Below are 23,991 nucleotides of genomic sequence, written 5' to 3'. Positions count from 1 at the left end.
TGGCATGTAAGTTAAAATCATAATATTGTATGAGAAATATAACATACAATTAATCATTATGCACATAATCGTAAAAGTCATGTAAATCACATAATGCTATAATTAAATATGTACCTGAATCCATAATAGGATATACCGTAATGAAAAATATCAACTGATGACGAAATGCCAGAATCTGGTTTCTCCCCTTTGACCTCAACCGTAATGATGGAATAATATAACTGTAATGCTTTTGATTGTGTTGGGTAGGGAGAAGACCAAACCCCTATTTATAATAGTAGAAGTAATCTCCCATCAAGACTCTTAGGAGTTATTATCATCATCTTCTAAACCAATTAGAATTAAGATTAATCATTATCTTATTAAATCCTTATATTTATCTCATCAGATTAATACAATTATATCTGATATTTAATTCGATTATTTTATCAGATAAATATCATAATATCTTATAAATATCAATTATTGTAATATACCAGATAATGTTACTAATTTATCCAATGAGATAAACTCTTAATTTTCATATAAGCCATAAGAAGATAATTCTTACATGGCCCATCCTTAAATCATGAGATTATGTCTTTTGTGTGTGTGTATGAATATATATATATATATATCAACAAGTATCAATGAAAGGATTACAGAAGTATTCAATTTAGAAAAACAAAACAAAAAATGTGCTCCTTCTTTCTATTCTAAGGTTTTAAAACTAACAAATGGTATCAGAGCTATCTTTTGAAGGATCTGTGAGGAAAATTCTGAGAGCGTTTGTGAGATGAGAAATCAAACAATTTCTAATGTTTACAGGAGAAAATTATCACATATGGGCGATCAAGAAGACATACCTCAAGACTTTGAATCTATGGGATGCAGCGGAAGTAGGAGCAGATTCTCTGCCTTTGCTACCTAATCCAACAATGGCTCAAATTAAGAATTATGAAGAACAGAAAGCTAAAAAGCCATGGGATTTTTCATTCATTCATTCATCACTGTTAGATGTTATCTTCACTAGAATAATGATATGTGAAAGTCCTAAAGAAGTATGGGAAAAACTAAGATCAGAATTCAAAGGAAGTGACAGAGTAAGGGCTGTTAAACTCCTGACTTTGAAATGTTAAGGATGAAAGAAGGTGAAACGGTGAAACATTATTCTACTACGTACGCTCATGGAGCTTGTAAATAAGATAAGGATGTTTGGAGAGACTTATGAAGATAGTAAGGTGGTGGAAAATATTCTGATCAGTCTGCCAGCAAGATTTGAGTCTAAGATTTTGGCTATTGAGGAATCTTGTGATCTCAAGACTTTAACCATTGTTGAGATGATTAGTAAATTGCAAGCACAAGAGCAGAGAACAAGTATAAGGGAGGAACAAGTATCTGAAAGGGCATTTCAAGCCGGGCATAAAGGCAAATAGCCTGCTAAAGACTCAAAAAAGCTTGCATAAGACAAGGGAGGTAAAGGAAAAAGTACCATAGGGTCCAAGGAATTTGGAAAAAAGGGAAAGTTTCCATCATGCAACACTTGTCAAAGAACCAATCATCTAGAGAAGGATTGTTGGTACAAAGGAAAACCTTAGATAGAATACAAGTTTTGCAAAAAGCCTAGTCACATAGAAAAGAATTGCAGGGCCAAGCAAAGTTAATCTCAGGGTCAGTTCACACAACAAGCAAATTATATAGATGAGCTGGAGAATGAATCTGCTAGTCTGTTAATGGCTTTCCAGGAAACACAAAACTCCTATAAGCAGACCTGGTTTATTAATAGTGGCTGCACCAGTCACATGTCCAAAGATGAGCAGATTTTTTCCAATCTAGACAAGTCTATGAAAACAAGAGTAAAGCTTGAAAATTAACAAGAGGTTCAACCATAAGGAAGGGTTCAGTGGCAATAAACACTGAGTAAGGTACTAAATACATTCATGATGTGTTATTTATACCTTGTTTAGCTCAAAATTTATTAAGTGTAGCTCAAATGCTTGCAAATGGGTACTCATTATAATTTAAATGGAAATTCTACTATATTTATGATCCTCGTGATTGCTTGGTTGCTAAAGTGGTTATGGTTGATAAGGCATTTCCTTTAAATTGGAATGTTGTTGGTGATGGTGCTAATTTTGCAAAAATGGATGAATCTGTGGTATGGCACAAAAGGTATGCGCACTTTAATTTGGATGCTTTGAAATATATGCAAGCAAATTATTTAACCAGGGACCTACCTGAAATCCAAGTGACCAGTGATGTGTGTGATTCTTATCAATTTGGAAAAATGCATAGATAAGCATTTCCTGCTAGTGCAACATGGAGAGCTAAGGAGAAATTAGAGTTGATGCACACTGATGTTTGTGGACCAATGAGCACAAAATCATTAAGTCAAAACAAGTATTTTATGCTCTTTATTGATGATTTCACTAGAATGACCTAGTATATTTCTTGAGAAGCAAATGGGATCTTTTTTCTGTGTTTAAGAAGTTCAAGGCTATGGTTGAGACTCAAAAGGGATGCAAGTTGAATGCTTTGAGGTTTGATAATGGGAATGAGTATACTTCTCATGAATTTGAGAGGTTTGTGTAAATTTGGGTGTTGGTCATCAGCAAATAGTAAGCTACTCATCACAGCAGAATGGGGTTTTAGAGAGGAAAAACATAATTTTTATGGAAATGGCAAGGTGCATGATGGCAGAAAAGAATTTGCATTTGAGTTTCTAGGCAGAGGTTGTTCATACAACAGTGTATTTACTCAACAAACTGCCTACCAGGTTAGTGGATGGGAAAACTCTAATGAAAGCTTGGTCAAGGTTAAAACCAACAACCAAACACTTGAGGACATTTGGTTCAATTTGCTATGTCCATGTGCCATCTGTAAATAGAAGCAAACTAGATCAAAAGGCTGAAGTGGGAATTTTCTTAGGCTATTCATCCATGTCAAAGGGCTACAGGATTTATAATGTGCAAAGTCAAAACGTTTGTGTGAGCAGGGATGTGGCAATTAATAAGTCTCTACACTAGAATTGGGACAAAGGTCTTGCTGAAAAAGATAAAATTTTCTTGCAAAAAAATGAAGGGAAATCTAGTTCACCACAACTTTCTATTTTGACTTCTAGAATGAATTCTGACAAGCCTGTTGATTCCCTTCCTAATTCTCATTCTCAAGACAAAATTATTATTTAGGGTATATGAGAAATGCAATTATGAAGCTTTGGGGCCTTTCTCCTTTACTGAAGTAGTAAAGTATGAAGAATGGAGATTGGCAATGCAAAAGGAGATTGATATGATAGAGAAAAATAGTACTTGGCTGCTTGTGGACAGACCTGAAGTAAGAAATGTGACAAGGGTGAAGTGGATTTTTAGGACAAAGTTGAATCCTAATGGCTTTATTTAGAAGCACAAGGCTAGACTTATTATCAAGGGATATGTTTGCACTAGTTGATGTAGATTATGGTGACATGTTTGCACTAGTTGTAAAGCATGAAACTATAAGGTTGCTATGAGCTTTGGCTGCTCAACTGAAATTGGAAGTGTATCACTTGGATGTAAAGTTAACATTCTTGAATGATGAGCTATAGGATGAGTTGTTTATTGAGCAACCAGAAGGGTTTTAAGTTTCAAGGATGGAAAATAAGATTTACAAGCTATAAAAGATTTTGTGTGGCCTGAAACAAGGTCCTAAAGCCTGGTACAACAAAGTAGACTCACACCTACTATATTATGGTTTCACAAAAAGTGAAAATGAAGCTACACTCTATGGTAAAAAGTTTGAAGCTGGAGAATTGTTAATCTTATCTATTTATCTATGTTGATGATATGTTGGTAACTGAAAGTAATTCAAGGCTGATTGTTGAATTTAAGAAGGAAATGGAAGCTATATTCGAAATATCAAACTTGGGGCTTATGACCTACTTTCTAGGATGGAGATTAGCCAATCATCAGTTGGCATCTTCATTTTCCAAAGAAAATATGCACTTGATTTGTTGAAAAAGTTTAATATGGAAAGGTGTAAATCTATTGCTACACCTCTAGCTCAAAATGGAAAGTTGTCAAAGGTAAGAAATGGTGGATGTGTGAATCCTAGCCATTATAGAAGTTCGGTGAAAAACCTTTTATATTTAACTGCTTCTAGACCAAATATCATGTTTGCAGCAAGTATGTTGTCCAGGTATATCCAATCACCTGGTTAAGTTCATTTAGGTACAGCTAAAAGAGTCCTAAGTTATGTCAAAGGTACTTATGATTTTGGAATTTGGTATATAACAACAGAAAATGGAAAGTTGCAAGGGTTTTTTGATAGTGATTGGATACGATGCCTTGATGACATGAAAAACACCACTAGCTATGTATTTTCTATGGGTTCGAGAGTTTTTTCATGGGTTTCAAGGAAGCATGATGCTATTGCTCAATCAACTGCAGAAGCAGAGTACATGGTTGTCATTGTTATTACTAACCAAGCCATTTAGTTAAGGAAGATTTTGGCAAATTTGTTTCAAACTCAGTAGAAAACCACTGTCATTCAAGTTAACAATAAATCAACCATTTCAATAACTAAAAATCCAATGCAACATGGACGTGCCAAGTACATAACTGTCAAGTTTCATACCATCAGGCAAGCTGAAAAATAAGGTAAAGTATAGCTGATTCATTGCAGTTTTGAAAACCAACTTGCAGACATTATAACTAAGTCACTTGCAACTGAAAGGTTTGAACATTTAAGGGTGAAACTGGGAGTCTCCAAGAAAAATCATGAGTGTGGAAGTTAGATTTTTTTCAAATACTTTTAAGTTAGATCAGAATATTTTGTAATGATATTTTGTTGTGGAGGATTAGTAAAAAGGAATGAATATCCTTGTTTTATGAAAATATTTTTGTAAGGGTTGTTAAGGGTAAGTTGTAATAGGTATGGCCCCTCCTTGTAATATATATATATATATATATATCAATAAAATAATTATAAAAGTATTTAGTTCAAAAAAAAAAATGCTCTTCTTTCTATTCTAAGGTTCTAAAACTAATAGTTCTTAATTCTACTAGAACCATCTCATATGAGGAAATTGAAATGGGTGTTGTAATTAGTACAAGTTCGGGTAAAATTAATAAACACTTACTGAACTTTAAAGTTGTAATTATTTATTCACTGAACTTTAAATTGTAACCAGTTACTCACTGAACTTTATTCAACGTCAATCATTCATCACTCATTATAACTCTGTCAACTATTAACAAAATCTAATGTAGCTAACAGAATTTAACGTGGTAAAAATTAATTTAACATATATTCACTGAACTTTGTTCAACGCCAACCATCAATCACCTCGTTATATCGTCATCTAATCTTGAAACATATTAAAAGATTTTTGTATGCATTTGAGATCACTTACTTCTCAAACCAAAAGCCAAGAACTAAACTAATGATTCAAATTAAAAAAAACTATCAGTGCAAACCAAAAGTAAAAAAAATGTTTGCTTAATAATGAGCCCAAGAGCCAAAAACTGATTATAAAAATTGTATTTATTCTATGCCAAAAACCAACAATCTTTAAACTTATAGGGTAAATGTACATTTATTGTATCTTATTTTGAATTCAAAAACATTATTATTAGTCAATAAAAAATGTATCATATTTTATTAACTAATAAAATTATTTTGAGACTAAAAATATGATAGAATAAATTTGTATTGTCTAAAACGATTTTTGTAATCAATTTTTGTCTCTTGGTCTCATTATTAAATATATTTTTTGTGAATTTCATTGTTCGTAATGGAGGTAAAAAAATTTAAGCAAACATTTTTTTTACTTTTGGTTTGCATCAGTAACTTTTTTAATTTGAATCATTAGTTTAGTTTTTGGCTTTTGGTTTGAGAAGTAAGTGATCTCAAATACATACAAATTTTTTTTAATATATTTCAATATCAGACAGTGATGTAATGAGTGTTTCAAAATCAGACGGTGAAGTAACGGGATCATTGATGGTTGGCGTTGAACAAAATTCAATGAGTAAATAGTTACATTTTTAAAGTTCAATAAGTGTATGTTAAATTAATTTTTGTCACGTCAAATTTTGTTAGCAGTTTTCGTTTGTAATAGTTGACGAAATTATAATGAGTGATGGATGGTTGACGTTGAGTAAAGTTCAATAAGTAATTGGTTACAATTTAAAACTCAATGAGTAAATAATTATAATTTTAAAGTTTAGTGAGTGTTTATTAATTTTACCTGTACAAGCTCTATGGAGAATTTAATTTCTCTATCAGGCGATTCTTTATACTCCTGAATTATGCAAGTGTCTTCAAGATTTGTTTTTCCTTCCTTAATGTTGATCATGTAGGCTAAATTCAACAATAGTTGTCGTGCTTTAAAAGTAGACACGATCCCTCCCATCTTGGATCTCTTGGAGAAGTCTATTATTATGGGTATTTTAGGAGTTTCAAATGTCATCGGTTTTCTATGACAATCAACAATGGCATAATAAAAGGATAAAAAATCCATAACTAGTGTAACATCAAAATCTCTCATCTTCAATAAAATATGACCAATAGGCATTTTCCGTATCCTACTTGTACCACGCAAGACCGGAATAGAGTGTCTGTTAGTAAGGAGCTTCCTAACGGGGTAGCTACCACTAATTAAAAATACATTGCCTTAGGAATTTTCCCCATATGGTGAAAGAATCATAGTCACAAAAGAACACCTTGAATCAGGGTTTACTAAAACAGTGCCTCAGCTCCAGAGGTAGGAAGTGTACCTTCAATAACCGAATTTGAGGTCTGAGCATCTTGTGGAGTAAGACCAAACACTCGTCCTTGAATTGTGGATCTAGTATTCCCTCGTGGTTGTGATTGTTGGGCCCCTTCCCTTCCTTCTTGCAATCCTTCAATTCATGTCCGTTTGACTGCATCATCCACAAACTTTAATTTCCTCTTGAAAATTGCCATACGAGACCTTCCCAATTCCCATCCTTTGACCAGTATGAACACTTTTGAATCAGGTGGTTGTGTTGGCCACATTTGAAACGGGCCCCATTTAGTCAATAACATTATCCTGTCTCATGGGGTTTTCCACTTGCTTGGCAGTATGTTCCCTTTTTCAAAGTTAGTTTTGTGTTTTGACAAAAGAGTGGGAGATCGAGATGTTTGACTTTGCTTCCCCTTTGTACGCTGTATTCTTCTTTAGACTTCAATCAAGTCACTCTCAATCATCTATGCTTTTCTACTACCTCCACATACGTTTTTAACCCAAAAGGTGATACTCGAGGGAAGAGCTTCAGCTCCAAACCTCGTTGAAATCTTCGAGTTTTCTCCTCTACGTTTGCCACGAGCTAATTCACAAAACTGGGCTGCCATTTGCCCTTCAACCTGCTAGTGTTTAGAAATTCTTCCCATTTTTTGCAACCCAAATAAGTGGGAAAAAATTCCTCATCAAACAAATCCTGAAATATTTGCCATGTAATTTCAATTTGTTTAGTAACACATGCTTCCTGAGTGAACTTCCACCAATTGTCTGTTTTATTTGTGATCATCTGGATGCCCCATGACTGTAAAAGTTTTATTTATTTGTCTTAGCCATCTTTCGGCTTTTGTGGGTCTTGCATCAGCACCACCCTTAAAAGAAGAGATTGATTTTTCTTAAATTGCTTATAACTACCCCCATTTCAATTGTGGTTTTGTACTTGAAGGCAGGCAGTAACTCCTCCCGAGGCACGTGCTATTTTACTCCTAGAGTCAAGTGTGTCCCATAGCATGATAAATATTTCCTTTTTCTAGAACTTTGAAGAAGAAAAAGAAAAAATCTTGTGTTTGTGTCAAAACATAAATATCTAGTACGGTTACGTATCTGTCTCATGCACCTCATTTTTTTTTTTTTTTTGTGTAGAAAATAATAATTATCAAATAAATGTATAAATATACATTATCCATTTTTTATAACATACTGGAAGTACACTATAACGTACACGTACCCTTCCATATCTTACATTCATTTCTTTTCTTGCATTACACATTATACAAAGGTTGGATGTACATACATTCACTTTATTCCTATGGACTTCCGCCCTTGCTTTCACCTTCCATTTCTCAAACTCTTCCTTCCCGTTCATTTCTTTAATATTGGGGCCACTCATCAGGAAAATGTCACCGCATGCCACAGTGCTCACAATGACGGTAAGGAAATAAGTACCCAATTGATAGGTAGGCAGCCACAGTGGAACGGCTAGGGTCAGAGGCATCAGAAATTAGTCACTTGAGATGGTCACAGGGAGTTGTGAAGCAAAGGGTGGCTGATCAATTGCCCAAAACTCTAGTTGGGCCACAACAGCTCTAAGCTCAAAGTTGGGAACCCTTGCTATACAAAAAAGAAAAAATATACTCCATGCCAAAAGTGCCCGTTTTCCCAGGTGGTGGCTATGGCGAATGCTACTAGGTCAACAAGGGATGGTTGAATAAAGACTAGGTGGTCGTTGTTTTGCATCAGGGTGCATCTTTCGACCTCTGCCATTATCCCTCTCTCGGGGCTTCAAGTCATTTATGTGTATTCTATAAGCTAAAGTTGTCCGGTTTCACATTCCAGTCCGATGATGGGTTCAAAATCAAACTGCCCATTTGAGACATACCAATTTTCTTCACCTACATGCACCACCAAAAAAGTCAGGGGAAAATCCAAAATTACTAACCTGACTCTGACACCACATTTGTCGCAACCCAAAAAGAAAGAAATTAAATATACACACATATAGATTTCTTTAGATATAATAGAATAACTAGGTCGACGAGTCAAGTCTTAACAGTTTTGATAACACTAATATCTATGATTATTGTATTGTTTTATTAGTAAAATTACATGAGATGTTAAGAAACTACCTTAGAGTGTGCATTGCTAACAAAGTATAAAAACCTAGATACATATAAATGTGTATGTATATATATATTTAAAAAAAAAATTCAGGTTGTGGTACTAATTTTCTGAATGTTGATAGAAATATATTATCTATAAAAATCTACCTCTATTTTAATTTCAAAAAAAAAAAATCCCAAAAATTACTTGCATCCTAATTATTGAGGAGTCATATCCATTAAACATCATATAATAGACATTTACGGGAAGAAGAGCATATTCCTCCTACTTCAATTATCACTCAACAGTTAAAACCACAGAATTTAATTCCACTCAAGATTGCAGTGTTGTGACTGGTTGCCAGATTAACCTCATGAGTCTATCTCCTTATCTTTTCAAACATTCCGTCAGCCAGCCGTCAAAAATTAAAAGATCCTCCCCTCTCTCCTTGTCCATGTCCATATAGATCCAACAAAACAATTTGAGATCTCTGCTCCTGAAAATTATCATCCCTTTACTCAAAGATCCACTCACTCGTTGGATTCTCAAGCTACCCTACATTCGATTCCGTTAGGTTAGGTTGTTCGCACTATGACAAAATTTAAAGAACCAAATTTACAAGATCAACCGTCGCACAAACTGGTGAAGGACTAAGGAAGTGGCAATCATAAATTGCGAGTATATTTTCTTTAGGGAAAAATTCTATTGGCAGCCCGATAAATTACTCTTCACAGACTGCTCCATGCAAAATTGCACATTAATTTTTAAATTCTCATTTTAACCCCATCCCCCTACCTCCTCCGACCATCGCCTCATCTCTCTTTTTTTTTCCCGCACCATATACACATATACACACACAAATATATACATCATATATATATATACACACACACTCACACACATATATATACACACACGAATTCGCAGCCTCACGGGGAGAGAGAAAGAAGGTCAGCTCGCGAGAGAGAGAAAGAGTGGGTCGGCCATGGCCAACCCCCACACACATTTATATATATATATATATATAAACACACACACACTCATACACACGCATGGCCGCGGCCAGGGAACCTCCGCACCACGAGGTGCGGAGATTTGAGAAAACTCCGTACCTCACGGTGTGGAGATTCCATGGCCGCGGCCATGCGTGCATGTATATATATATATAAAAATGTGTGTGTGTAGGTCAGCCATGGCCGACCCACTGTGTATATATATATACTGTATGTATATATATATAGAGTGGGTCGGCCATGGCCGACCCACTCTCTCTCTCTCCCCGCGAGGCTGCGAATTCGTGTGTGTATATATATGTGTGTGTGAGTGTGTGTATATATATATATATATGATGTATGTGTTTGTATGTGTATATGTGTATATGGTACGGAAAAAAAAGAGAGAGGTGAGACGATGGTCGAAGAAGGTAAGGGGATGAGGTTAAAATGGGAATTTAAAAATTAATATGCAACTTTACATGGAGCAAGCTATGAAAAATAATTTGTCGGGCTGCCAATAGAATTTCCCTTCCTTTAGCGTCATTGCGAAGGAGTATCTAAAAAGTGAAATTACTAAACTACCTTTGGTCGACAGCAAATCTTAGTCTGCCACGTGGCTGTACCGCCAAGCAATAATAATACAATGACACTTATCTTTCTGGCTCCCAGTAATCAAAAGATAAAAGTTTACCGATTCGACTCTTGAATTTCAAACCTGGAGAATACGAAACAGATTTAAGAGATTTGTAAATCCAACTCAGCAAATTCTCCATTAGCCAAGATGCAAGAATTTAGGATAAAAAATATACCAGCATCAAACTATCAAACCCACAAATAAATATAAATTTTATATGAAAAATCCAAATTAAAAAAAATTAGACAAAAAAACAAAATATTATTATGATGATATTACTACTACAGTAGTAATATTGTTACTATAAAAATTTTAAAATATTAAGTATTTGTTTATAAATCTACTACTCATATATATATATATATACACAAAAAAATTAAACTATATAAATTTAAATCCTAATAAAAAAATGAATAATGAAAATAAATTTTCAATCATAAATGTATCCTAACCATAGTCAAATTGAATTTTGGGTCACAATTATCACAAACTCTATTTTGACACTAAATTCAAATATAAAATTATTCATAATTATTTTTTTCAACAAAATTACGAAAAACTAATTTTCCTGATGAATATCAATCAAATCCAGACAACGCTCATTACAGTCAATATCTTCAAACACACTCAAAATATAGACAACAAAATCAACCTCAATATACCTTTGAGGGGATTTGATATTTCTTCTGAGTCTAATTTTCGTAATACAATACTATGATGAATCAGTATTTTCTTTTGGTTTGACTCAGGACCTAATTTAATTTAAGGCATAGACTCAAATATATGGCTATTATCAATTTCAAGCCCCACCTAAATGTTAGAGCTCTATTGGCCATTTTGAAGACAAACAAAGAAATATGACAATTTTATCAAATATAATATTTTTTCTAATTACAAATTTAGATGTTTTTTAATTCCATAACTTATGACTCTTAACGATATATTTATAACCAAGAAAGACATTTTTTAGATCTTGATTTCAATTTTCATCATCAACATGTGCAAAAACAAGACATCCAAAGATTTTTAGGTCAAAATAATTTGTAAGAGTACCAAACTATTTCTTTTAAAGTTTTCTTATCAATGGCAACAGAAGAAGACCGATTAACTAAAAAACATGCAATGTTTGCAATCTTAGCCCAAAATGACTTGAGTAAATTAGAATTGGACAACATGCAACGTACATTTTCTATCAAGATTCTGTTCATCCGCTTAGTTATACCATTTTGTTATAGCATATTTAGAACTGTTAAATACTTTAAAATTCCTTCTTTCTTGAAAAAATCATTGAATTTATTAAACAAAATTCTAAATCATTATCTATGTAAAAATACTTAACTTGCCTATCAGTTTGTTTTTCAATCATGGTTTTTCATTGTTTGAAGATAGCAAAAGCATCATTTTTTTGTTTCAAGAAGAATGCCCAAACTTTTCTAAAAAAACCATTAATGAAGGTTATCATATATCTAGCACCTCTTTTAGAGTATATTCTGGTAAGACCCCAAAGATCATAATGGATATAGTCCAGTGTTTCATTTGTATTGTGAATAGCTTTACTAAATCTAACTTTTTTTGTTTTCCAAAAATGCAATGTTCATAAAATTTCAATTTTTCAATACTTTGTTTTCTAAAAGTCCTCTTCTACTTAATTCAATCATACTTATTTCACTCATATGTCTAACATGCATATGTCACAATTTAGTGATATTAGTATTTGACAAAGAAGTAGTAATAGCAACATCACTTGGAATCCTGCAAAACATATAATTTTTCATACTAGTTTTTGCCCTTTATCACAATAAGAACACCCTTAATGGCCTTAATAACTCCATTTTCACCAATATATTGTACCAATTTAAATCAAAATTGTTCAATGAAATAAAATTTCTCTTAAGATTGGGAACATGTCTGACATCAGTTAAAGTTTTGACATCTTAATCTTAACTGTTCCAATCAATATTCTAAAACACATTAGGCACTAGTCAAGTGCCAAACGAACCTAGTGCCTAAGCAGGGCCTAGAAAAATTATTTAAATAAAATTCATATTATCGCAAATGCATATAAATACCATATTCAAATAATCTAACTATCTAATTGGACTTCTTCCTCTCCATATTCTTCCAACACACAATCTTCATCGAACTTAAAATCAAATTCATTGATTTCTTGCTTATCTTTTTCTTCTGATTGAAAATTGTCTTCATGAAGCTCTCTCACCCTAGAACTTTTTCAAGGTTGAAACATATTGTCTGCTCTGAATGCTTCACCAACAGAAAATTAAGGTTGAAACATATTGTGCTTTGGCCAAAACAACATCTGTAAAAAAAATTAAGCTACCCAAGCAGCTAAGAGCCATCTAGGCACTGATTAAGCCCTATTAATCGAGCCTGACACCTAGGATGTCGATTTGCATGTATTCGTGGCGGCCATGGGTCGCCTAACGCCTAGGCCACCTTTTTGAACTCTGGTTTCAATGCCAGCTATTTTTTAAGTATTGTTTCTCATCAACACATCACCAACAAACAAAATTTTATATGTCAAAAACCAATCTCTATTAAGAGACATATGAAACGTGCATGTTGTATCAAGGATTCAATCTTTACAAGATTTGGTAATTTCATTGATTACCATCAAAAGTTCCTCATTGTTACAATTATTTTCAACAACACTATCTTCAATTGAACTATCTAGTTGTTTTCATTATTGTCTCTTAAGTTTGTTCCATAACTTAAAACACTCATTTTTTATGTATCATTTCTTCTTATAATAGTTATAGGTTTTATCTTTACATATAAACTTGGATCTACCTTTTCCATTGCCACCAAACTTTATATTATGTGATCTCCTTCTAATCAAAAGACCTTCTCCTTACTTTTTTGAATTACCCAATAATTGCTTATCAATTTTTTTATTTCGAGAGCAAAATATCATAAACTTCTAGGATGAGAGTGACACGACTATAGAGTATGGTGTCTCTAAAAATTGAACATGAGCCTGGTAAAGAACATAACAAATTAAACCTAAATCTTCATCATTATATTTTATCTCCATACTTTCTAAATTAGAAACTATTTCTTTAAAAACTATTAAATAACTTTCAATAGACGTATCTTTTGTCATTTGATGAAAATATAACATTTGTTTTAGATACAACTTACTAGTCAAAATTTTAGTCTTACGTAGTTGTTTCAGTTTTAACCACAAAGTAGTAGTTTTTTCTTTTAAAACATACTGGAAAATTTAATTCGATAAATACAGATATATTTGAGATAAGACTATACGATCCTTACGTTATTTTTCCTCAGTATTCCATAATTGTGATATTTTTTCAAATCCCAAAGTGCATTATCTAAATTCATTTGTGCCAAAATTACTCTTTTCTTCACTTGTCATAGTGAGAATATAATATTTTAATCCAACAATGGAATATTATATTTCAAGCTTGTCATTGCTAAGATTAAATAACCCCAAACAGCGTCAAAAGCCAATAAAAAAGGGCTTAACAGAAAACAGACCAGGATAGCAAATTTGGGCTAGACAAATTTGGATTTTTCGAATCTAGGTTGGGTAGATCTGGTGGGTCATATCTAATCGTAAATGGATTAGATCTAAGTGGATCTAATTTGAATCTAGATCATGGCAAATTGGATTTGGATCTGCATTTGGATCTTTCCATTTCTTGGAGCTTGTCAATGATGGCAAAAGTCGGCGGCGACAATAATGGCATCAAGTAAAAAAGTCATTGGTTGGTCACATTGGCTGAAGAAGAAGACAGACGATCCACAACTACAACTAGGAAGACAATGAGCGAAAAAAAATAAGCAAGATGTCTTATTGATAGTGGGTGATGGAAAAAGTCGACGACGACAATAATGACATCAGGTAAGAAAGTCGTGTTGGTCACATTGGCTGAAGAAGAAGAAGACAAACGATTGATGGTTGCGATTGAGAAGACAACGAGTGAAAAAGACGAAGCAAGATATCTCATTGACAATGAAGGCAAAGATGAATCAATAACTTCCATAAAGCAAGAGGCGATGACCGGAGAAAATGAAATGACGAAATCATCAACGATGGCAAATTGATTACAAAGGCTGTCATTAGTGATGCAGTCGACTATGGCAGAAGGCCTATAGTCGCAACGGCTGAAAGCAAAGGGTTCGTCATCAGCAGTGGAAAATAAATCGATTGGCCGCTAACGAAGGCGAAGAAGATGAACGATTGAAGGGCGAAGACGATTTTTTTGCTTATAACAAGTACATTCGATGGCAACTGCAAGAAGGTCGATGGCAATCGTCAGCGACAAGCAATGAGGTTGATGGCGATCGATGACGACAGTTAAGAAGATTGCCAACAACAATAACCGTGATGGCAGTGACAAGAAACCCTAAGTGACGAAGAAGATAAAGGGTTTCAAATCTAATGGTTGAGATCTACCAAGATGCTGATAGTTTGATCTATCGACTTTGACACCAGTTTGTAAGAATTTAAGATAAAAAATAAGCCACAATCAAACTATCAAACACATAAACAGACACTTACGTGAAATTGAAAAAAAAAAATCACAGGTAGAAAGAACAAAACATCATTATGATAATATTACTTATATATTTCTATAACAATGGCACTACAACCCAAGAAATGATGAATTAGGTTATTTTAAAAATTTGTTTGAGATTGAAATCATTTTGCTAGAAAAATGCAAATTTTGAAATGAAAATGACAAAATTAAGGAAATACCAAACACAATGAATTGAAACAAAAATTAAAAGCAACAAGAGGACACACAAGATTTATAGTGGTTTAACCAAATGCCATAATTCACTACCTTAACTCCCCACTATGAATTTTTAAAGCACTTCACCATTGCCTCCTACTTAATCCCAACTAATTAAGCCCTTTAATCCCCAAGACTAGGATTTACAGTTCTCCTACAATCAATGTAGGTCCTCTAGCATATTTGCTAGGTATTACAAGAATATTACAAGATGAGAATATCTAAGAAATAATCTCTATGTTACAATTTCTCTCAAAAAGATACAAGACTTGAAAAATTAATTACAATAAAACCTTCTAGAGAGAATAAAAATTAAAGAGCAATTGAGCACTTAGACTTTTTGAGCACTTGGACACTTTGCAATTAATTTTCTAACCCCCACAAATCTATAAATTTATATCATAATCGAAAGATGACCCACAAAAGTAAATCTTCAATTATAAATGTATCTTGATCACAATCAAATTTAAATTTTCAATCACAATTATTATACTAGAATTTTTTAATCTAAAAATCTCATATGTTAGCGTTGAATATCTCATCTCACTTAGGCTATATAAGGAGCAAGACCCTCACAAATAAATTCATGTTATTCATCTTGCTCACTATACATTTAGAACACCATACTAATTTGAGCATCAGAGGCTATATGAAGAGATCCAATCCAATCCCGTCTCTTCTTATAGGTGTGGATATTGAAACAAAATTTGATAATCAATCTCCAACCATCATCTAAGTCACATCTGTCATTTACTTGAGTAGTCTTAACGATGCATGTGGATGAAACGTTTTGGATGACCATGAGATTAAATTCAATCCAGTTGATTTGCCAAATTAAGACCAAAAAACTTGGGTCTCGCAGATGGATTAGAGATGATAAGATTCTGAGTAGCAAAGTAATGATGTATTTTATGCAGATTCCGAGCGCATTTTACATGAATATTACTGCATGCTAGGTGAAAGGGCAGGGCCCCCCACCTGCATGTGGGCAGTATCTCAAATTAATTAAAAGGATCCCAAGCAAGTTGCCCATGGAGGAGAAAGGCAACCTCCCTTCATCAGTCCTTTTCCAACTTCACACTACACCTATTTTAATTAATGACGCAAGGGAAAGGGAACTTCTTCACCGTTTTATATGTTTTTGTGTTGTCAGTCGATTGGTCACCCAAGTTGTGGAGAACCTGTCAGTCGATTGGTCACCGTTTTATATGTTTATATGTTTTTGTGCTGCCTGGCCTATTACGACGGCTACATGTAACATGAGCATGACCCGTTATTGGATAATATATTTTATAATCTTTTCACAAAGTGAGAATAAGATACAAACATAATCCTTTTTCAAAAAACACAAATAGAGATAAATCAACTGAAACGCTTGTAAATGATTCAAAACTTGACCTTGATTTGAACTCTTTTAATTATTTATTTAAGTAAATAAATAAGATTGTGCTTGCTAAGACATGTATTTCTCAACTCATGGAATAATTAATTCACATTATCATCTCAATCTCATTAAAAGTATTGTAGAGTTACTTTTGATTCTAACCATGTCAGCAAAAAGGGATCCCTAGGTGCTAATGTTGCCATTATACGCCTTCAATATCAGTTGCATGCTATTCTCTTCTTCTTTTTTAACGATGCCTATCTATCATATTTTATCATTTATATCATTGTTACAATGATATATAAAATGCATCGGGTGTATGCTTTCAGATTTTTTTTTCCTAATTTACAACTACTTTCAAAAAATATTCTGGAAATGTCATTGAAAACTAAATATTTTTCAACCTACTACTGTAACATCACAACTATCATCACTGTGTAATTAATAAAATAGCATCCTAATAGGAGAGTACTCCAAACTAGTGCGTTTGTGGGTTGGGTGTTTATAAACTAAATTAGGGGTATGATTTTTTTTTCTTTTGAAATTGAGGGTATGATTAACATTATCATATCGGTCAATTCTGAAAATAAAGAAAAAAAGCGCTGTCCGGCATGTGATGCATAATGTCAAATGGAAACTAAATTAGAAAACAAAAGTAGATCACTACGCCCGAAGTGATAAAATGCCTAGGGCCTATGTCATGCACATTAGGGCTGCCGACTCTTTTTAAGTAACATTTATCCAGAAAGGCAGAAACCCAAGTGTTATATGGAAGCACAAATTAAAAAAATTAAAATTAACACCACTCAAATTCCTAATCCACAAGGAAGCAACAATCAAAGTAATTACTAAATTTCAGTACCTTAATCTTAATGTTTAATTAGAGTGTCTATTGAAGAAGATGCAAAGAAGAGTGGGTTTTGCTAGCCGATCGAGGATGGAAAGAAATGAGGATAAGGACAAAACAACTTGACAAAAAATGAAAAAATAACAGAAAACAGCTTAATCTAAACTAGAACAATCTTTTTGGCTATGCTAATGATTCTTTAAGATTCTTGTGTAGAAAGAACGTGTTCCAACATCTGCCTTACCCATTGAGTTAGGTCTTGACAGGCTTGTTTGCATAGAGATGAGCTAATATTCCCAGTGCATCTAAGTGTTGTTTGCGTGGTTACTGTTGCCGGAAGGGCAAGATTGTAGCTCCCGAGAGTTTCTGTTCTAATGGAGGCAACTGCCATTTTCTGCTGCAAGCAATTTGCTTGCAATGCCATTGTTTTGGGTAAAAGCAATTCGGAAGCCAAATTATTATAAGGCAAAGGACATAATAAAGCCCCTCAACTTTGGGTAAAAAGTTATTCGGCCCCTCAACTTCAAGTTGAATTTATTGTGCCCTTCATTTTTAATTTCAAATCTATTATGCTCCTCTCAACTTCTAATTTTGTAACAATCACATATCTAGGTCAAGCAAGCATAGCACATGAGTTACATGTGCAATCTGACGCGGGCCCTACATTGACCAAGCCAATGAGAATGCGCCAAGCATCTCAACACTACAAGAGAAAAAACAAGATTGGGCTGCAGACAATGTGGCGGACGTTAGAGCCGACGACCCTAACCCTGGCTTTCACCATCAATTCACAACTTCATTTGCTTAATGCCATCGTCGATTCACAAACACAAACTAAGCTGAGCCACCATCAATTCAAAAACACGAATCAACATTTTTGTGCTCGATGCCACCGTTTCAGTGCAACATGAATCGTCACTACAAAGGAGGAAAGTGAAGATAGCAAAGGAGGAAGGCAATACTCGATGTCGTCGATTCAAAACTCTGTTTGCTCGGTATCGCCGTCAATTCACTAACACAAATCAACATTTCCATGCTCAGTGCCATCGTTTCCATGCAACACGAATCGTCGCTACCCTTTGCCACCTTCAATTCACAAACACAAACTCCGATTGCTTAATGCCATCGTCAATTCAATGACAAGGAATGCGAAACTAGGGTTGGTCAGCAACAAAGAAAGAAAGACCAAGGTCAGTCGACAACAAAGATGATGAAGGTCGGCCTAGTCAAGAAAGGTGAGAAGTTGATCAAGTCAAGGAAGGCAAAAGGTCACCGGTGACAAGAAAGATGAAAGGCCCCTGGCATTGGGAATGAGGAAAAAGAAGATGATGGTGTTACCTTCACGCACCTCAACCGGGCATATATTTCACGCGCTATACTTAATGGACCCAAGTGTGTGATTGTTACAAAATTAAAAGTTGAGGGGCATAATAAACTCAAAATTGAACTTGGAGAAGTACAATAAGTTCAACTTGTAGTTAAGAAAGCCAAATAGCCTTTTTACTCAAAGTTGAGGGGCATTTTTATGCCTTTTGCCTTATTATAATGAAAAATAGAGTTTAGAGAAACGGGAGATGCTATTAGATGGCAGCAAGCTCATACCCTGAAACACCTGAAAATTCATATAGGATCTGCTAAAGGGGACAACGCAGAATCAGAAACAAACTGAGAAAAGCTTAGCCAACCACGGTGAACATAAAAGGAAAAGGATAAGAGCAAGAATGCATGGGCCAATCTGAGGACAATATTTGGCTACTCTCTGTATATATGCGTGTGTTTCTTGTTTTTGTTTTCTGGGTGGTTGGGCATCCTCTAGGTGCATAAGACATAAGAGAGAATAGTTTTGTTCATTCCCTTTCATGGGTGGCATTTGAGATTATTTTTTAGTTTTAATTTTCAAGAGGTAATCGTCTTATCTTACCGAGAACTAATGCCATACCAAGTTTTTTTTTTTTTTTTTACTGGGACAAGAAAAACGACAAAATCAGACTCCAAAGACGTTTAGAATATCTCGGTGCATATTTTATAGGGGTAGAAATTCATTTTGTTGGCGCATCTATCTCACTGAGTACGCCTGGAATTGGGGGATCTAATCCCCCACTACCAGGGCCTATTCTCTAGGAAATCCACTTGCTGATGATATTATAAAATGACAAAAGAGAGGGAGACATTTCAAGAATTGGTAAAGAGCTTGCCCTAAGGACGCTCCACTGATTCTCTTCCAACCTCCTAGCCTCCTTTTTATACCTCCTGTAAAGATGAATATAATATATATTGGCCAACTTGCTCCCTCCCACCACCTTGCCTTTATAAGCAGCTGCCATGGCAATATCCACCCCATACCATCCCCTTGACTCCAGTCTTCTCCCTTGACTGAGGCAGCTCTCTGCTGCTTTCTAGGTTTTGCTGACTGTTTCACTCTTTTTCACTTCAATTCCAAACTGCATGGCCAGTTGATCTTCTTCCCACACTCAAAACTCATCTTGACTACCACTACCTACATTTTCACCCACTAATAGAAATGGCATCAAGTTCTGTCACTTCTTGGACACGGAGGGAGAACAAGCAATTTGAAGAGGCTCTAGCCTTCTTCGACAAGGACACCCCAGATCGCTGGCAAAACATAGCCAGGGCTGTGGGTGGGAAGACGGTGGAGGAAGTGAAGCGCCATTATGAGATCCTTGTGAAGGACATCATACAAATTGAATCTGACAAAATACCTTTGCCCAATTACAGGTCTACAGGGAGAAGTGGTAGAAGATAATTGATGGTAACCTTCTCTCTGGCTACTACAATTATAGTGTCCGTGCATTGAAGCTCTCGTAGATTCTTGTTTGATATTTCATCATATGGCTCTAGTAACTAACTTCTTTTGTAAATGGGAGTCTTCCTTGTATTGAGCTAGGATGTTTTGCCACAATATTCAACCATCTACCATACTAAGAAATTTATGCATACCTTCAGTTCAGTTGAGTACTATCCCTGGCCCATTGGCTACTTGAGCCAATAACTAGAAGTCCACCAGGTTGAGTGTCTACCAGATACAGTGATACATGTAAATTAAATTTGGAAAAATATGATGTTTATCAGAAAGAAAAAAATACTAGAAACAGCACTAAACGACCAGTCAAGAATTTCAGAACATTGTGAATGAGATATAATAGAATATCATTCCAAAGACTCATTAGAAACCATAAATTGTTAAAAGAAACTTCCCCCTTTCTACGTCTAGAATTGAAAATTATTTTCAAGTTTTTTTTAGGTAACTTTGTGATATCCAGTGGTAATTAAACCTACGTACCAGGTACTGAAACCCCTCCAAAAGTGAGAAAAACTATGGTTAAGTGCAGTGATAATTTATAAAAATCTATCACGCCTACTCAACATCCCAAATGAAAACCACATGAAATCTAATCCTGCTTGTTTTAGATCACATGCACATGGTCCTATCTTTAATGCTCCGACCACCTCATTGCATATAAATTTAATAAATTAGATGGTGATTCTTGTCTTGATAAGGATCACATATTGAGGCGTCATATTTTTTTATTGAATGTCCACATTCCTCTGTAACCCCTCATTTCCCCAGCTTGTGCTCACAACAATACTTCTTGGAACTAGATAAATGTTTAGCAGCATTTATATGGGAAAATAAAAAGGAGGAGGAGGAGGAGGAGGAAGAATAAGAAGCCCTTTGTACCGCGAAGATCTAGGTGTGAATCAAAAAGGCAATCGCCACATTCTCCTTAGCCTTGTATGTATGAAAACAAAGTCAAATGTTGCACTGCTTGCTGTAACTTATCTGGAAGAGAAGCTGGAAGTTCGATTCCTTCAACTTACGCAATTTAAAATATTTGTCCGCTCCCTAAGTCTAGTGTTGGTATGTGCATGGTTAACATAAAGTGGAGAGCAAGTTATAGTTGTGATTAAGTGGATCCGAGAATTGGTGTAAAATATAATTAAGGTTCCTTGTAATAAACTGCCCCAAATTATAAAAATAACATCATAATTTGTTTATATATGCATCAATGTTTTAAACAACTAATGCTTCTTTTATCCTTCCTATGTCTTATTTTCTATCTGACAGGATTCCAAAGAATCTAAAGTTCCATTGAAGTTGCAGTAAGATGTATCATGGGCAAATTTTATAATGAGAGAAGATGCATATCAATAAATAAAATGCATTTCTTTGAAGCTGGTATTGTGTTCACTTTTTCTTTTATTTTTCCAGTGTTTGTTGAATCAGAGTAATGAATGTAACAGAGAGGAAGCAGTTAACCTGCGTAACAATTTATATCTTCCAGTCCTGCTCCTACTGTAATGAGTTCTCTAATCTAAATATGTAACATATTTTGAGCTTTTTTCCCATCAGGTTGTGGTTGTCAATTTTGTTTGTTGATTTAGACAGTTGAACAATCAAATCGAGTAAAAGCAGAAAAGATGAAGAATTGGTACCTTCTTCTGTTTCAGAAAGGAAGGCATAAGCTTAATTTTCCCTTTAGGCCTTTACATGTGGGACCAAAGCATAATAATGAACAATCTACAAGTCTGCCCACTAATGAGCCTCAATTCAAACACACGGGCAATTCAGCCTACAAAAGACCGCATGAATCAGAAAGGAAATGCGATTATAAAACAATAGATAACAAAAAGAGCATATATTACAGAAATCAAACACGTCAGTCCAGCTTGAACACACCTGATCCTATCATTCTAAATCCGGGATGCACTGGCAGTGGAAAAGCAAAGGTCACGTTGCAAGGCATTTATAGGATGCGGAAAAGCAGTGTAAGGAGAAAGAAATCGCAATAACATTCATGTGAGCACATGAGGCAAAAAAACAGATTGAACAAGTGTGCCAACTCCAGATCTGGAAGAACAAATCCCTTCATCTAAAGAGAACGAAACACTTCGCATCTAATGGATGTACTAAAGCTGATCCGAATCCAGAAAAAGAAAACGAAAAAAGCCTGCCTACTGGAACCGAAAGTATAGCGGAAATAGGAATGAATAGCTATCCTGCTTCAACCATAAAAGAAGACAAATCCTTCCCCGCAAGGAGATTCGAACACTCCGGTCTAGTGATTACAGGAAAACTTTAATTCAGTCCAGATATATAAACTGTCTGCTAATTTGAATAAAATTATCACAAAAATAAAACTAAGATTTAGCTAAACGAAGAGTGATAAGGATGCTTTAATTACCGATGATCGTCGGAGGCTCCTCGGGAATTTCGGTAAGGAATTTGATGACGATGATCGATAGAATAATTCAAAGAAAGATAGAAAGAGCGCAGGAGCACTAGCAGTAGCAACAACAACAACAACTACAGAGAGAACACGTAGTCGTGTACAATTTACAGGCCCTTTGAATCGGGGGAAGGATTTGATTTCATACCGGAAATTGGCGGGAAAATTTTAGGTCGGTCATTTTCTTTTCAATTTGACAGGCACAATGTATTCGTATTATTTCGTTCAAAAGTATAACTAAAGTATAACTCGTCAAAAATAATAAATAACAAAAGAACCAAATCCAGCAGCATGTTACAAATAATTTGCAAATATTAAAATTCGAACTTAAAGTTCTAAAGATTCTTAGGAGCTTGTTTGGCTATGCATATTTTTAAAGAAAGCTTTTTAAGGGCTTGTACTCAAAAGCTCTGTAAATCTTTTTAAGCTGTAATGCTTTTAAATTGATAAAAATATTTGAATAAAATGTGTTTTATACTATTAGATATATTTTTATATGTTTATTAAATAAAATTTATAAGTTATCAAAAATTATAAGATAATTAAAAATGACCTATCACGTATTTTAACAAATAAATTTATTTCAAAAAGAAAAAAGAAAAACAAATGTGGCAAATCCCTTGGCGACCATGTATTCCAAAATGGCCAGAACCTTTCCTCTTGTTACATCTTATGAACAAAAATGCCAAACCGCTATGATATTTGATTATGTAACGTAAAACCAAATCGATTGTTTTACCAATCTCAACACCATGATAGATATTTTACGTTAATATCAATTGTTCGCTAGATATTCTTACGCAATCCCAAAGATCAACTGTAATTTTGGACAAATGATCCGACAGCGTTTAATTTATTTCATCGCTTCAAATCAATAATTCATCAAAATTATCATTGTCGTATTGTTTTTGAAATAATTATCTTATATAAATTTGATAAAATGATTTTTCTTTTTTCTATAAAAAAGGTGAATGATACATAATATAGACAAGACTTAATATATACGGTGTATCTTCAATAATTAAAAAATATTGAGTTTGGTCTTTAATGTACAAAATATTCAAATTCGATTTCTTAACTATTAAAAATTGTTGCTTTAAGCCTTTTCTGTAACTGAAAGTAAACGAAACCGTTATCTATGCCACATCAGCGAGACACGTCAGATTAGAATTAATACATAAATATGATAATAGATATCTCAACAATTAACAAATTTGACATTTAGTCCTTATATGAAAAAAAAAATGAATTTACTAATAAAAATCTAAATTTTATAAAAATATCTA

The 23,991-nt window shown here is 34.2% G+C and overlaps 1 protein-coding gene and 1 long non-coding RNA gene across 3 annotated transcripts; one reads left to right on the top strand and one right to left on the bottom strand.

Annotated features, from left to right (window-relative positions):
• Positions 1-7,971: 7,971 nt before the first annotated feature.
• On the bottom strand, positions 7,972-22,792 carry LOC127799001 (uncharacterized). Of its 2 annotated transcripts, none has more exons than XR_008022513.1 (3): positions 22,661-22,792; positions 21,912-22,048; positions 7,972-8,610 (listed from the first exon to the last, which is right to left on the bottom strand). It is a non-coding gene; the product is annotated as an uncharacterized LOC127799001 (long non-coding RNA). The 2 variants fall into 2 exon arrangements; XR_008022512.1 differs by lacking the exon at positions 7,972-8,610 and adding an exon at positions 10,349-10,528.
• Positions 18,019-21,918, top strand: LOC127799000 (protein RADIALIS-like 4). Its single transcript, XM_052332671.1, has one exon. It carries the CDS (start codon positions 19,978-19,980, stop codon positions 20,218-20,220), a length of 243 nt encoding a protein of 80 aa, XP_052188631.1. The 5' UTR covers positions 18,019-19,977; the 3' UTR covers positions 20,221-21,918.
• Positions 22,793-23,991: the final 1,199 nt, after the last annotated feature.

The sequence above is a fragment of the Diospyros lotus genome, chromosome 4, assembly GCF_014633365.1.
Source record: "Diospyros lotus cultivar Yz01 chromosome 4, ASM1463336v1, whole genome shotgun sequence".
NCBI lineage: Eukaryota > Viridiplantae > Streptophyta > Magnoliopsida > Ericales > Ebenaceae > Diospyros > Diospyros lotus.
The sequence above is the reverse complement of the archived record's forward strand: the minus strand, read 5'-3'. Positions and strand labels throughout refer to the sequence as shown.

What these genes read in the sequence shown, in the direction of transcription:
- LOC127799000 (XM_052332671.1), top strand. Translation starts at nt 19,978, where the DNA reads ATGGCATCAAGTTCTGTCACTTCTTGGACACGGAGGGAGAACAAGCAA.